The 16,660-nt window shown below is 40.7% G+C and overlaps 1 protein-coding gene across 2 annotated transcripts in view; it reads right to left on the bottom strand.

The window, feature by feature from the left end:
* DCLK1 (doublecortin like kinase 1) overlaps positions 1–16,434 on the bottom strand; it is a 227,112-nt gene extending 210,678 nt beyond the window's left edge. The window contains exons 1-3 of one of the 2 annotated variants that reach the window (XM_041416035.1): positions 16,187–16,434; positions 12,767–13,155; positions 3,038–3,384 (exon numbers count right to left, since the gene is read on the bottom strand). In XM_041416035.1, coding sequence (XP_041271969.1) covers positions 3,038–3,384; positions 12,767–13,142 — 723 coding nt within the window. In that variant the 5' untranslated portion in view covers positions 13,143–13,155; positions 16,187–16,434. The remainder of the gene's footprint in view (positions 1–3,037; positions 3,385–12,766; positions 13,156–16,186) is intronic. The other variant, XM_041416034.1, reaches the window with a different exon arrangement.
* Between the last annotated feature and the right edge of the window lie 226 nt (positions 16,435–16,660).

Raw genomic sequence — 16,660 nt, 5'->3', positions numbered from 1 at the left:
CTTTACATTGTCACCAAATTTTACAGGCCATAATTTAAATTCCTCTTAACAAAATGTTTATTAACATATTTTAGAGATACAGATCAAAACACCACAACTAACAAGGCTATTTGAGGACAAGCATTCAAGTATTTAAGAGTATTATTTTTCCATGCGTAGTGTCAGTATGGGACAACCACCTAACTTGGATGCCCACTTAAATCTCTGACTCCTGCTGCTTTCTTTTGTTAGCCTGAGGCATCTAATGATAGTACCCAACAACAATATACATACCACACTGTCCACTTGCACTAACAATACAGGGGACTCATTATTGCTTCGGAAGGGCAATTCCAGTGTTGGCCTCATAAAATAACTCAGAAGAGAGGACATTACAGAATAGCTTGTCTCCAAGTTATATTCCCAAAGAATGATCCCAGGAGAGCTTTATTCTCTTATCTTTACAGTAAATTACTTCTTCTTGACTCAGAGCTTTAAGATTTTATTGCTTTTTAAGTTAGTGATGAAAGATTTAATCACAGATTTGTTAGATTTAGCCCCTCAACACAGGCTTTTCCAGAACCTTCAGAACTCCAGCAGGAGTCACAGTAGAAGTTTCCAACTACAAATAGTACTGGAAAAAATGTTGAATTTACCACGGATTTCCTCCCAGTAATAATTCACAGCTTGAATTTAGCAATAAAAAAAAAAATCTATCATCGTGTCCCCAGCACCATCTGGGAGATCAGGCTTTTGGCAAAGAAAAATGGAGCAGGAATTGCCTAGCAGCACAGGAAATCAATGACTTCCCCACTCAGGGCTGAGCAACAGGCTGCTCCTGCTGAGCACAGAGTCATTCATTTCCCTTCCTGCCAGCAAAGCTGCTCTGTACATGGAGAAAGCAAAGTCTCTGTTACTCCTGCAGGACACACACACACCTCTTCCCCTAAACCTTGATCTTACCAAAGGGGTTAGACAGCGAGCTACACAATTCCATGTGTATATCCAAAAGGGGAAGGAGTGTAGAGATGGTGGTCTCTTGGGAGAGCTTCTGGACATGAGGATTTCAGGCTACAAGGCAGGTAACAAAAACACCACTGATTTAAGCTCAAGTCAAAGCTCATGAGTTGACAAAGGATTCAACTGAACTATGCCAACATAAGGGCCAATAAAATCTGGTCATCCCTTTTGCCCCAGTAGTAGGATAATACCAGTTAATTTCAGGAATTAGAGTTCCAAAACAGGTGTAAAGTATTTGGTGGTTTTTGGTTTTTTTGGTTTTTTTCTGGTTTGGTCTAAGCACGATCATTAAAGAAGAGTTTTAAATAAAAAAAGATAAAAGCAGGGCACATTATCCAGGAGACAACATTGGAATCCTTCCAGGCTGCACTTCTTCAGAGCTAAACCACAAGTTTATTTACATACAAAATCCAAAGCATATGCATTCCCTTTTTACTGAGAGGGTTTGCAGGAACTGGAATAATCACTCAAGACCTTCTGTCAATGTCATAGCAGAGACCACCACTGACCTCTGTAGCTTTAAAATCTCAACTCCTTCCTCAAATTTACTAGTCTTAGTGCTCCCTGGAGCATGAGACAAGGTAAGAAAGGAAGAGCAGGAGTTGAGAGTTTCCCCTGACACACGCTTCACGTTTGCTGCAGACAAAAAGAATTTCACATCCACCTTTTCCTCCAGGTCAAAGTTCCCAATAAAGTCACAGTAAGGAGATCATTGCAGGCACATACAGTCATCAAGAACGGCACTACTGTGTGTAACTGGTGTCAGAGGTTACTGATACAAAACAGCAGACAGAAGGGACTTCTGGTCAAGCCAGATTTGGCCCTGATTTGAACCAGTGTTCTAAATAAGCAGCTTAAACAGCCCTCTCTGAGATCAGAGAGTACTGCTGTAGCTGTTTCTGCAGCTATGCCTGCCCATCAGCCCCAGCAACTGCAGATATGTTAGGACATCACCAGATCTTACTGAGCATTGATTTACCTGTATCAGGCAGATTTGGAAGCATCTCACAACAGCCAACGCTGTTTGTTGCATATCATTGAACCTAGAATCTGTAAAAACACAGCTGTATTACAGAAGAAATATCACGGTCTCTAGCAGCTTCTAGCTTCTCAGGGAGACTTCTTCAGTTTAATAAGTTACATCTGTAAATGCAAATATCTGCCTTATTTCTCTAGAGTCACCATCGCTCTAAATCAATTCAGGTCACGCTGAAATTAGCCTTGCCCTTCAGCAGGTTAAGAGCTTCTCCCATTTTGCTATAATTAATGTATGTCCATAGAAAAATTACAAATAAAGTGAAAGACAAAAAAGAAGTAGGATTATTCTGTAATATTTTTTTTGTGTCCCTCTATCTCCAAGTTCAATAAGAAGCCTCTCAAAAATCTCACTCTGCTGCAATTTAATAAGTCAGCAAAAAAGAGACTGCTTGAAGGTATTTCACAGAAGAAATAACATGAAACCTACAAGAGACCCCTCAATAAATGTGAGCACCACGTATAATCCTACCTGTATTCCTGCAATAGGGGAAAAAGCTCATTCATTTTCTAAACTTGCACCTTCTTCATTGTCCATTTTAGGTGCAATAAGAATCATCATTTAGTCACTCTGGAGAGCAGTAGGTCTGCATTTATCATGGTGAAACGTGTCCTCACTGTTTGTTCTTACCGTTTACGGAAAGCCAAGTGAAATGACTCATAAAACTGCTGCAAGAAAAAGCTGAAACAAGTTAGCAGAATGAGCTTAAGTGACATCCTTCATCCTACGTTTCCTGTGTGCAGAGCCAAAACCACATCACACTTTCAACGGAACAGATTTAGAGCTATTATTTATCATAAATGGCAAGACCCTCACCAACGCCAAGTAATGTTTCATGGTGTTCCTGAGCTGCTCACAGATCTTAAGTACACTACAGGCAGTAGAAGATCTGGCTGTACATTCTAGAGCAAATGGGACTCTTCTCTGCTAATGTACTATTCTTTTCCTTTTGGAAAATTGTATTTTCTTCATACTGAGAATGGTGATCATGAAAATTCTTACCTGTTTTCCATCTAGTGTGTACAAGCGTTTAACCACCCCTGAATCCAGCTTGATGGCATCGGTTATATCAGTAAGAACCTGTTCAAAGGAATGTGCCGTCTTCTTGTTGAGCAGAATCCGGACTGCCTTCCGTGGCTTCACTCCGCTCCTGATGATAGTGACCAGTTTAGGCCTAATGAAATCCTTATTCTCTTTTGTATCTGGAGTACCTCCTTTAGCAGTGGCAAGAGATGGCACTGAACGAGAAGTAGAAGTTGTCTTAACATTCACTGACCAGTTTGGGTTTACATTCTTTGTGTACTCCAGTTTCTTGAAGGGTTCTATGGAACCACATACATAACTTTCCCCTGTGGAAACAAAAGCAAAAGTCCAGCAAGTCAGATTGGAGAGGGAAGAAAAATATAACATCAAATAATTCTCAAATTATTAAATAGTATTCTTATCATTCCTGATCTACAGTGCATAAATATTTATCTCTTCCCTCCTCAGATGCTACTGACTACAAAATGAGTGATCTTTTAAAGAACGCTCTTCAGCTAACTGTTTGAGAAATGCTGTTACGAAAATCCTTGAAAGCAGCAGTTTTCTTATCAGAAAACACTATTTGCAGTGGGGACCACTGCTGTCAGTAAACACAGTAAACAGTGTTTGTATTTCACCAGCAGCCCAGCCCCAGCACATTATCACAGTACTCCCCCAGCCTTCATGCTTAAGTGGCCCACTCCTAAGAAAACATCAGCCCCAAATACTTCAGAGTAAATACTATGAAACATTACCAAAAAATATAGGTTACAAATAATGTTTTATTAAAAAGTGGATGAAAATGTCATGGAAATTTGGTAACATTTGATTTTTTTAAAGCTTTAGGCATCATAAACCCAGGATATGCATAGACAAGAAACCTCCCTGTATTATTTACTGACTAGATATATAATATGTGGGGAAATGAAGACAAAGAGTAGCAATTACAAACTTCTCATCACAACAAATTTACCATACTTAAAAGAAAAATAGTGACTATTAATTCCTCTTTTTGTTGGAGCATTATCTACAGTAAAATATTTTTGCAAATACCACACCCACACAACTTCTGGGGAACTAGAAATCAGCCAGAAAACCCAGCACCATGCAGATTAGCACCTGAATCCAGTCCAGCTGAAGGCTGCTGTCTAAGGGGCACCTGCTTGGGTGCTTCCAAGCTCTCCCTTGAGCTTGGCTCTGTAGCTGCGCTGGCAGTAGCATTGGATGAGTTAGATGAGCTCTGGATCTGACTGAACATACCAAAGACACTACTAATTTTGCAACATCAAGCTGATCCAGTTCCCCCTTTGTCTGGGGAAAAAACAAACAAACAAATAAGCCAAACAAAAACAAACAAACAAAAACCTCAAACCAATACTGGATCCAGCAAGATCACACCTGGCAGCCTACAGTTGAATCACAAATAATGCAAGATCCTATCCTGAACAATACCACAGAGACATCTGAGATGTTTTAGTTCTTCTGGGTTCAAGAGTTCACAGAGGCCTTCATGTCAGAAATTTAGCCCAGGGTAACAAAACCAGAACAAAACTCAGTGATGCACCTCTCATGCCAAAAAACGTGTAAGAACCAAATATATTCCTAATGACTCCTACCCCTAAGGAAAGAGGATTCACAGTTCAATCATTAAAAGAAAATTAAATATTAAAAATTAATTTCTGAACAGAAATTTTAAGGTTTCAAGGCACCCAATCCAATTCTAGAGACATTATAGCACACAAGGAACAGATACACAGAGTCACCACATCTATAAATGGAGACAGTCAGTGCTGGGACTTGAGGCTTGGATAAAGGTAGGCTCTTCCTTTTAGCCACTGCATGTATACAAGATAGATAGATATGTATATGGAAATATCATATACAAATATCACGTATTTGATAGAAGGCTCAGCTACAGTAATGAGTGGCCAAACAGTGCAGGTTCTCTTCTATCCATGTCCTGTCCAATTATTCTAGTATTAGCTACTCAGTTACTGCCAGGTCAGAATGCACCCACCGAACCACATCCACAAAATTAGCAAGTTTTAAGTATAAACAAAAAAAAAAAAATCCTACTATGATTAAGACTGCTCTCAATACAATAAATACCTGTGCTATAAAATAATTTGCAGAAGTCTCTTTTAAAAATTATTAAGCAAAATTTATTCTTCTCAACACTTTATTCTTCTCAACACTGTAAGATGTAAAATCTGTCAGCAACTTCTTATTTTGTTTTTTTGGAGGAGAGTTATAAATCTGGATTTTCAGGTTCAGTCTTATTAGGGAAATTGTTCACTTCAGTTGCAGAAAATAGCATTTATTTAAAACCAAGTCTTCAAATTAAAAGTAACTTCTCAAAGGGTAGGCTCATGAATAAATGTCGATACACAGTGTACTCAGAAGATTTACATTTAATTTTTTAAGAACTCTTTTGGTTCCCCTTCTTGAAAGGACAGTGTTCCACACGATTTTTAATATCAGCTACATTTAAAGGTCAGATGGATTCCTTATAGCATTTAACTGCATATCAGCTCTTCATTACAAAACTGAATTTATATGAATGATGATTAAAAAAGGACAATAGAATCATTGAAGGTTTGGAATTGTTTGAACATAAGCATTTTTGCCCTTTCCTCATTTCCAACAGCACCATATTACATCACTAAAATATTTACACCAAAATATTTTTTTCCTGTCAAGAGGCTCATATTTGTCTACAGAACACCTTGGAGGTAGAGCAGCCAAGGCCTTCAAAGATGAAATATCTTTAGTAAGAACTATTTTCTATAGGTTAACAGAAATATAGACACTTCTCCCATAATGCTGTTATTAAAAACTATTTTAGATGTTAGCTAGGGACTGCCATTTTCACACATGCTGGTCCTAAGGGTCAGGCTTGTAAGAATGAAAATCTTCAGCACCTCTGGTGTTTGTATGCAGAGGAATTCAAATAAAAGGAAAAAAGGTCTTCACCTAGATTTTCATTCTCTTTTTTTTCACCAGTACCTTCAGGAGAGAAGATTGTAAAGAAGTTTCACAAGGGGCATGACTTAAAAGTCCAATAAATCCATCTCCTGCTTTAGCTATTGCTTCCTCATCAGCAGCTTTGTTACTTTCTTCTTCCAGCTGCCAATTACTCAGTCTCCAGACACTAGATTCCTAACAGAACAAGTGCTGAGAAGGATTCTTTGAAGAAACTGGACTAAGCAAAGGGCACAGACAACGCAGCCTATTTAACAGGGTCAATTTGATTGCAGCTCCCCAGGAGAGGGGAGCAAGTGTTTCACAGCGCAGTCAGCTGTCTCTAATGGAATTTTGACTCTTGATTACAGTATCAATAGCCATTAGGAAAAGAAAGGGGAACACCCAGTTTCTTTGGGAGATCTGACATCTAGGAAAAAAAGTGATTACTACACCTTAGAAAGTATCCCTTTCCTGAGAGCCCCTTCACAGCAACAGTGCAAATGAAACACATACCACTGGAACCTTTCAAAAAAGATGCACAGCACTTATTGGTCAGTTTCAAACCAGTAACCCTACAATTTAATTTGTATAAATGCTCAACACTAATGGGAAATGCCATGTGGAATAAAATAAATCTTAACATTGATAAATTAATCATAAAGCTAATCATGTAGAAGGGCAGATCCCAAAACATTGTTTATGCTTAAAAAAGAAAAAGAAAGAAAGAAAAAAACCAACCTACTACCTGCAGTTGCATATTTGTCAAAATTCAATGCAACTGACCTATGAGACATGCAACACTAGAGGATAGTTCTCATGGGTCATGACAGAATTTCAAGACTTGCTTCACTTATTAAATATTTGTAGAAATAATATCTGTGTGTACAAAGTGGTTGATAAGGAGACACTGAATCACTGCACATAAGTACTGGCACTTTTCTGATGCAAGTGTCTCCCTGTTGCCCACATTGGTATTAGCAGTTAGTTTGTTTTCTTCAGTTTGCTGATATTCTCCCTGTAAGAATGACCAAGGCATCATCTCTTAAAAGCCATTTTTTTGTGTTGCTTTTCTGGGCTTAAGGTGACTTGGCCTAAAATGGCTTCAGGAGGAAGCCAGTTATCTTAGGTGGAAACCCTGGAGAAGGAAGAGAGAACCTGTTTGAATCACACAAACAGAGAGGGAACACCAACCACTCTTAGTGGAGGTCAGGATTTGCCAATTTATGGAAAATAATGTTGATTCCTTGGAGTACAGTATGTAGTAGGAATGTAAAGTTAATTTATTAATTAGCAGCAATTTATTGGGGTCCATTTCCCCAACAGATAGGACAAGAAATATGTTAAGAGGATGGGGAGAGACTAGCAACCCCAGCACTCCATGCCTAAGCATACATGCCTTTCTTCACTTCTACCCTTTGGTTTTATACATACAAAAGGTAGAATCTCAATCTCTCAGGAGAAAGGACAAAAAAATCTGACTGTGTCTCACTACACAGAGAAGACTGCAAAAGGAAGATGACCTGAATCAAATAAATTACTGATACTTGATAGTTCCCAAATGTGTTAGTTAATAGAACAATAACCTACTTTAACTACATTGCTGCTGCCTTGTCCTCCTGCAGGGTCTGAAAAAAATGCAACAGTGCAAAAGAGATGGAGCATCTACAGGAAATAAATCTGACCTACACATGTTCACCTCGCAATCAGATGCACCAGAAACTTCAAATAAGATCTCCTCTGACCTTGGAAGGGACTTCTTTCACAAACTTACTTTCTTCTGATTTCAGACTCAAAAGGTTTTTTTTTTTTTCCTCATCAAAAATACTTCCTCCTCTTCTGCCCCCTTGAATTTCTGCAATCTTGTAACAAGTAAGATAGACACTGAACACACTTTAAAAAAAGCCCGCTAAAAATAATGTAAAGCACCTAGAATAAGAAATCACATAGACTTCCAAGAAGATGTTAAGTAAGACACAATGATCAACAGGCTAATGGATGAACAAAATAATCAAATAAACAGTGCCAGAACAAACCTCCACTATTTTATGCAACAGGATCATTCAGCTGTTTGTTTATTAAACAATATAAGAATTGCAGCCATTTCTACCACAGGATTCAGTCCAAGTTTCCCTAAATTTGATAGCCCTGGATCAAATCCATGGTAAATATCCAGTGTAAATTTAATCCTACAAACAAATGTCCACATAGATTCAGATCTACAAACATTTAAACAGATACTTTGCTATTATTATTTGGATAGCACATTACAGATGCACACGAATCTTCCCAGCCCATCAATTCCCAGCTGCTGAGGTAGGCATGATCTAGAAGACAGAAGCCATTAGCTCTAGAGAGCATCAGAGACCACATCAATCAATTCCTACAGTCTGGCCTGGCTGGGCTCCTCACCAACAACACCCAAGTGCTGCTCAAGAGGGCAGCAGGAATACTGGGAAGGAGAGAGAAAAACTGAGATTATGAGAAATGAGGTGACAGTAGGAATAGCAAGACCCACATACAAAACAAGTCAGGAGCACTTGCAGCCCATCACTTCAGCAAGGAGACACTGCCTTTTGAACCCTGCAGTGGCAGGCAGCTTCTCTGCTGCTCTGAGCACAAACTGCCTGCCTCCATCACGAGAGTCCTCATGTGACCCAGCGTTTCCTCTGCCCTGCAGCCAGGTTCACATCTCCCAAGAGTTATTAGCTGGCTACAGCTATTACTGGATTTTAAAACTGGCCTATCTGCATCCTTTCAAACTGCTCCTTCAACAAGGTTTGTGGCTCTGAGGTAATCCCTGAGAGGCATTCATTTTTATTTTTGAGATTATCCTTTAAAATTGTTTTTGCTATTATGCCTACACAAAACATGCAGACACAGACAGAAGTCTTTAGAATTGTTTGGCAGTGCACCCAATATTGACATGTGACAAAATTGTTTCCCAGTATGCTCTCAAGCCTTGTGGTCTGGGGCTTTCAGCTGGTCTTTGACTGCCAGCTCTCAGCTGCAGGGTTAACTTTATGGTAGATATCGTAGAAACCTAAAACAATAAATTCTGATTCATACCTAAGACTCCGAGGTAATATCATGGTAAAAATTAATGAGAAAGGGATGTAGTTCCGGCTGCAGAACTGATTCTGTGGTCTTTGTTCCACACAGCAGGACCCCAGGAGTAAAAACTGTACATATTCTTTGTTTCAAAGTCACCTTGCAATGTTCATTGTTTATTTTGGGGGTAAGACCTCTCCACCTTCAGCTGTAAGGTTGATACAGTTTTGGAGAAGCAAAGTCCTTTCCTGAAACTTCCTTTACAGATAAAAAGCTTAGCCTTCAAAAGCAACTTCATCTTTATTATTTCTACATGCTTTGATTGCATGGCATGTCTAGGAAATAGTCATGTCACATTCAGAATCCATTCTTTAAACATAAGAGGGTCCTAACATCAGGGCTGACAAAAAGAAGGAACTTGAATCCATTGCATTATTTCCTTCATGTAGGGTGGCAGAAGTTACAGACCATGTGAAACTTTTTGTAACAGTACGTACCCCTTGTTATCAAATTCCAACAAATCTCACACGTGTAAGTCTTAAGAAAAACAAAAAAAAATAAACCAAACAAAAAGACGGTGGGCAAAAATGGGGAGGACAAAAACAAAAAAACAAAATCAATCAAACCAAAAACCCACAAAACCCCCACCCCTAGGGATGCCATTACTTTCAAATAAAGAGAAAACATCTACATCACCAGCACACAGCCATGCCAGCTCTGAACTGTATACAGAATGAAACTAAATATAACTGAAGCAAAACAGCTCTTTTACAATCTTTTTCCTTTAGGACTATATTTCATGGAGTTCTGTGTATTTAGCTCTGGGATGAAAGACAGTGGCTGCTGTCTCATTTCCCTCAAGAGCCCCTCTGTCTTTATGTATCGCATGAGAAGGTAAGAGTATAGGAACTTCCTCACAGGCACAAAGGCAAAAACCAATTCTAAAAATCAAGGCTTTATACATTTGCTTTACATTGCAATCACCAAATCAATGTCCCCCCAATCACGTCAATTCATAACAGTCTCAATAAATTAATTAGTGAATTCACACAGGAAGGGAATAGTCTCACCATGAAGAAAGCAATGCTTCATATTTCAGTTGTTGGAGCACAAATGTCATTTGGCAAGAGGGAAAAAACAAGTGATTTTCCAGCTATTTAAACACAAAGCACAGCTTCAAGCTAATTAATGCTGTACCAGACGAGCCAAACTCTAATAAATTTGTGTAGTAAAGAGTGGAAGGGCTTATGCAAAAACCATCACTGGGCTAATAATATATGAACCCGTGCTCCACTGTGAAGTTCTGTGAGTGAAACAACCCACCCTGCAGTTTTATACAAACAAACAGAAGCCCCTTTTCAGATAGAATGAGGATGTAGCTCTCTTTTTCCACACAAAGACTGACTTCTGTAAATCCCACAGTCCTAATGGGACAAGAAAACAAGACTGTCCTCCTTGAACTATACCAGGAAGGGAAGATGTATTCATTGAAAGGGTAAGGAATAAAGTAAGGGTAAGGAATAAAGTCCCACAGGACATAAAGAAATCCCAAATGCCTTCTTTAAAATAAACCTAGGCTCTTGCACTGTCATTCATTTTGACTGACTGATTAATAGCTGGTATTATTCTTGACGAGGATGCCAAAATAAACCAATCTTACAAGTTGCTGGATTTATTTTTGAATTCAGTTCTTTATTTTCAAAACTGGTTCTGACTGGCTGCAAAAGGACTGTGGAAATCAACATTAACATCAATGAAACTTGCTTCTTGTTGAGCATCCCAATCAAATAAGCAAATGCACAAAGACTGCTTTTAAACAGACGTTGATTAATATTGGTCTTTCCTCCCAGAAATTGATTTTCTCTGGCAATTAAATACTGTCCTGACAAATGTAGTTTTAACTGTGCCCTGAAATTGATAACATTGCTCCTCAGACCAGTTTCCTTTCCATTTCACTACACCTCTGGTCCTAACCCCCAAACCTGTTACTTAGACAGACAATCCCGCCCCTTCAATTTTCTTCATCTTGCATCTTCATGTTGCCCCCTACTTTCCTTTTTACACAAGTAAGATTACCAAGAATATTAGGTTCTCAGTACTTAAAAAGCTTTTCTCTGCTATGATACAAAAAGGAGAAAACCCAGTGGTGGCTGAACACCTGTTATGCAAAGCTGTGCTCCTCTTTCAGGAGTCACATTTGGTATTACCCTTTTATTCTTTTCTCGCCATATTAGCCTTCTTCTGATCCTCTCATTACATCCTGTTACTGCAAGTTCTCTCACCTGGTGCTAAAAATGAAAATCACATAGAAATTATAATCTCTGTTACAACTCTAAATTGGCTGTCTGGTGGCTATCTATCCATTCTTTACTGTTTGTCCACGGCACACTGGGGCCAGGGGTAGGATGGAAGCAAAAATTAATTAATTGTTCTACCTTGATTTTCTTGGAACACAATCAAGCCCCTGCATTTAAACTTCACAGGTAAGAAATACTCATTTATGGCCATGTGATAGTCAATGCCTTCATACTCTGTACATTCTGATGTTTTAGACTGCAATCCCACTGCAATCCAGAAGCACATCATGTTGGAAAAGCTACTTTAGCTATTCGTAAAACTTGTGAAAAGTACTATTAATTTTTTAAGTTTAATATTCAAATTGATTGATGCTGATAGTTCTATTGTCAAAAGAAGCTATCACTGAAGGAGTGATAAATTTGTTCTCAATGGGCAAATTAATGACTGGCATGTCTGACATTTGACAGTGACAAAGAATTGTCAGTTCTGACCAAACCACTGGTGATGGTTTATACTGCAGGTACATGAGCCTTATTTAACAGACAACCTAAGATCTCTACAGCTACCTGAAAGGAGGTTGTAGCAAGGTGGGTGTTGGTCCTCTCCTCACAAGTAACAAGACAAGAGGAAAGGCCTCAAGCAGTCCCAGAGCAGGAATATATTGGGTATTAGGAAAAATTTATTCATGGGAAGGGCTGTCAAGCACTGGAACAGGCCATCCCTGTAGGTTTTTAAGATGTGCAGATGTGGGACATGATTTAGTGGTGGCTTTAGCAGTTCTGGGTTAATGGCTGGACTCAATGATGTAAGAGGTATTTTTCAATCTTACCAATTCTACAGCTGGGGAAAAAGGATATGCTACAAAGGAAAAAAGGTTTACAATCTACCCCAACTGAATCACAGCTACAGTATTACTCTTTTAACAGGTTGCCAAAATTTATGCCATGCTATGAGAGGCTAGTATTTTACTTAAGACATATTTACCTGTGGAGAAGAGGTAGAGCTCTTCATCAGGCTTCAGAGATTAAAAAAACAGAAACATCTGAACTGAATTTCACATAGGTTTCATTAGCACCACAGAACATTTGAAGTTTAACAGACTAAACTCTCATTGGTTTGACCTTGCATCTTTATGAAAAGGATTAGATGCAATCTTCAGGATCTAGGACTATCAACACTATGTTGAAAGGAAAAGATCAGACACGTTCAACAAGAAGGAAATAAGTAGCAAGGCAACAATATTTCAAGGTATCATTTAAGAAATCCACAATTCTAGTCAGACCATTGAAAATCCTTCCTTCACCAATAAGAATACCATTACCTCTTTTTGAAAGACTTAAAAGATCAGACAAAGGCTGACTCAAACTTAGCTTTACACCTCCAGATCTTACTGCTCACCTTCTACTAGCTGGTCCAAGGAGGAAATCTTCTTGGAGCCATCAATTGTGTAGATTGTTCTCACTCCCTGGGGCAGGTTCACATTGTCGGACAGAGTTCGGGTCAGGTCAGCCAGGAGAGCTTCGAAGGACCTAAAGCGGTCAGGGGAGATGGCGTATACAATTCCTTTGAAATACCGGTCTCCATTGCGATAGAAACGAACTTTCTTGGCTTTCTTCTCAGAACTCAGGGTCTGTAGAGTGCGGGTTCGGTAAAAGCTGCAGTGGGCACTGTGGGTAGGGCTGGGTAAACCATTCACCCGGGACCCTCTGCCATATCGCTGAGCTTTATCACGCTCATCAAAGTGCTCCAGCTCCATATCTCTCCCAAGGGACATCTTGAAGTTCAACCTAAAGAATGCACAAGAGGACAGAGAAAGAAAGAAACTTAGAAGTTTTAAGGGAGCTCAATTTAAGACTTCCTGTTCTATACATCGCTCTTACAGAGAACTACTTCCTAGGTTGAGAAAAAAGTTTGAATAAAACCATGCTACATTCACGTGGTCATTTCACACACATGCCTCTTGCCATGCTTTAAGAACTACATGTAAGTTAGACATCCTAATAATGTCACTCATGAACCCAAATGCTAATGATAAGCAAACACTGAGAAGTGTTTGTTCAAATTCAGCATCTCGGAAAATGAGGTGACCAAGTTGACCTAATGGAAAAAAGGAATAAATGCATCAGCTTTCTACTTTTTCTCATGTTATATTCAGGGGCTATTTGAGTCTCATCTACCTTCTTGACTGTTTGCCCCCACTAAACTCTTGGTTCCAACTGTGATCTCAAGAGGTGTTTTTTCAGAAAGGCTGCCAGTTGCCAACAACTAAGCAATTAAGAAATTTTCAGAGGAATAGATCTGGCAGGTTGGCAGTGAGAATCAGGACCATCACACATAGTGGGTCAATCCCAAGTTTAAAAACTACCTGCATATTCCAACCATTGGTTTCCTCCTAGATCAAGCTTTGTAATAAATTATTTCAGTTGTCCTTGCACAAATGCTTTACACACTCTGAACCAACAGAACGGCTCAAATTGCACAACATTAAAGAAAAAATAAATTAGGAGACAGTGTTTTTCAATGAGCAAGCTACTTCAGGGCTCTATGTCTTGCAAGATGTATTATTAATATACTAAGCCGAATATTCAAATTAAGGCCAACAGCTTCTTTTGCCATCACCAAAGGAGTGATAAAATCAGTGCCATTGAGCAAATAAGCAATGGGTGTCTCCCATATTTGACTTTGAGGAACACCCGTCAGCCCTGACCAAAACAGTCCCTGTTGTTCAATACAGTTTACATAAACAGAAGCTCACATGCTCTGAAACAAAATCAAGGAGGCAAATACTTCTGTACTTTTTGGCAACCAACACAAGACTAAATAATACAAAGTGCATATTAATCTTCACACACAGAAGACACAAAAATACATCCCCTTTCAGTGAAATTAACAAGAACCTTTGCTGTGGCATTTCACTCTATAGGTTAAAAAAATAATCAGAAGATCATTAGGTTCAAAACATATTCATTGTTATTTAGGAGCCACCTAGATTTGCAGTTGTCTGCAGAATAGTAAAGCACTGAAAGTTTATTTATAGCACAGATACATAAACCTAATTTAGAAGTGGCCTCTCTCATTGATTTCCAATAAAAAGACAGAAACCAGCAAGCACTAGCTTTGTTTCAACCACTCATAATGATGTGACCATTAAGAAAAAAGATGTATTCAAACCAGCTGTAGAACAGTGGGAGGAAATAGAGGAAAACTTACAGATACTCTTTGACTTGCAGAAGTTTGTATTAAACCAATGACTATACAGCTGGACCCTGATACTGCAAAGCTGTAGGTTATGTGCTCAGCAGCTTCTCAGAGCAGTCCATGTGCTGGACCAGCACAAGCAGCTAAGGCAAATGTGGGGCCCTAGTGGAAATTATTGACCCTACTTTGGTTACAGCTCACTGTAACTGACTTTGTTACACTGACACAGGATCATATGCTTATGTATAAATGCAGGATTTATACTTGTAAATCCTTCAGAAGTACCTACACATAGTACAGTGTATGTGTTTTCTTATATACATAAAAAGACGAATCTCTGCTTTTCCCATGCACACTACATCCCATTTCAGTGAAATGAACAAGAACATTTGCTGTGGCATTTCACTCTATAGGTTAAATGCAAAATACAGCTTAGTGGCCACATCTTAGGATTGAGAACACACCACCGCTGCTCCATGTTAAAAAAAAAACAAAAACAAAAACAAAACCAGTTATTTTAATTCAAATCCCATTCTAGTGAGAACCTGATATTCAGATTTAAACAATCCCAGAATGCACAATACAGAAACTGTATCTCTGAAGCAATTCCCATGCCAAGAAAAATGGATTTTTCTTAGGTCTGCTGTTACCTTTGCTTAAACAATCTCTAATATACACCTCTCAAAAAACAAAAAAAACCCAAAAAAGTTTAGACGAAGATATACTCTTTCAGCTTTGTTAATTTTGGATGAGGGGCAAGAAGTGCGAGTCACTGTCCTTTCTTCCACACGTTTATGCTTTTATCAAAAATGCCTGTAATTCCCAACTACATCCTTAAAACCGAAATAGAGCTCCACAGTCCTGGTATGTAGAGAAAAGCGTGTCTAAACCACAAGGTCAGAGCAGACAAAGAAATCCTAAACAATTTGATCTGATGTTTCCGTTTGTGTGTATAAATATATAGTCTTATACAGGCAGATACGGAAAAACGAACAGACACGCCCCTGAAAAACCACCATGCCAACACTTCACACCCTAACATCTGTTAAAGAATTATTTATAATACAGGTGTGGGTGAGCATTTCCATGAAAAAAAACCAGGCACGCTGATTTAAAAAAAGGAAAAAAAAAACCTCACACCACGCCGCGATGTGACTGGGACCCAGCGCAGATCATACGGCGACTAAGCAGCAGGATGACCACTAGTCACCGGGGGAGGGCGGCGGGTTTGGTGGGCGAACACGGACACATGCGGCAGCGGGTTCACTGATGAAAAGATGGGGTTTATTCTGCTGGGCAGGGGAACCGTGTGTGAAACACGCCCATTCCTCCGGAGGTACCACCAGGCACCTCATCCCCCCGGGGGTGCCCGAGCCGCGGGGCGCCCGGGGCAGCGCCGCGCCCGCTCCCCGGGGCCGGACCGCGCTCCCGCAGCCCGGCGCTCGCTCCGCACCCGCGGAGCCGCCCGCAGCGCCGGGCGGAGGCCGCCGCCCCACACAATGGGCACAGGTGCATCGCTCCGCGCCGCGACCGCGCCCCGGCAGCCCCGCACGCCGCAGCCCCCGAGTAGGACAAGGCAGGGCAAGGCAGGGCAGGCACGGCCCCGGCCCCGGAGCTTACCTGTTCTCCGCAGCCTGGCGGGCACCTCCTCACTCAGACCTGCCGGCCGGGCGCGGAGGGAAGGCGGCGGCTCGGAATGGGAAGCGGCCAAAGAGCGGCGGCTTCCGCCCTCCCCCCGCGACCACCCGGCTGTAGGCGCAGTAGTTGCCGCAGAAAGCGGCTCTGCTGCCTTTGTTACGCCTCCCCTGGCTGTAGTGCGCTGCTGGGGAGCCCGGGCTGCAGCTGCTTCGCCTTTCTTCTGCTGCTGCCGGTTGCAGTGATTTGCATTAGCCCGGCCCTCATTGAAATGCGGCTCTTCACACCAGCCTCTCCCAGGCGCTCTCCAGAGGGCGGCGCCGCCGCCGCCGCTGTCTCCCCCTCTCTCCCTCCCGTTGTGGGCCCGCTCTTCCATCGGCGCTGCGGGAATGCCGTCGCCGGAGCCGCTCCGGGCAGCGTGCCCTGCCCGCGCCGCGCCGGGTGCCAGCCCAGCCCTGC

Source organism: Onychostruthus taczanowskii, unplaced genomic scaffold, assembly GCF_017590055.1.
Source record: "Onychostruthus taczanowskii isolate IOZ18803 unplaced genomic scaffold, ASM1759005v1 scaffold50, whole genome shotgun sequence".
In the NCBI taxonomy this organism is placed as follows: Eukaryota; Metazoa; Chordata; class Aves; order Passeriformes; family Passeridae; genus Onychostruthus; species Onychostruthus taczanowskii.
The sequence above is the reverse complement of the archived record's forward strand: the minus strand, read 5'-3'. Positions and strand labels throughout refer to the sequence as shown.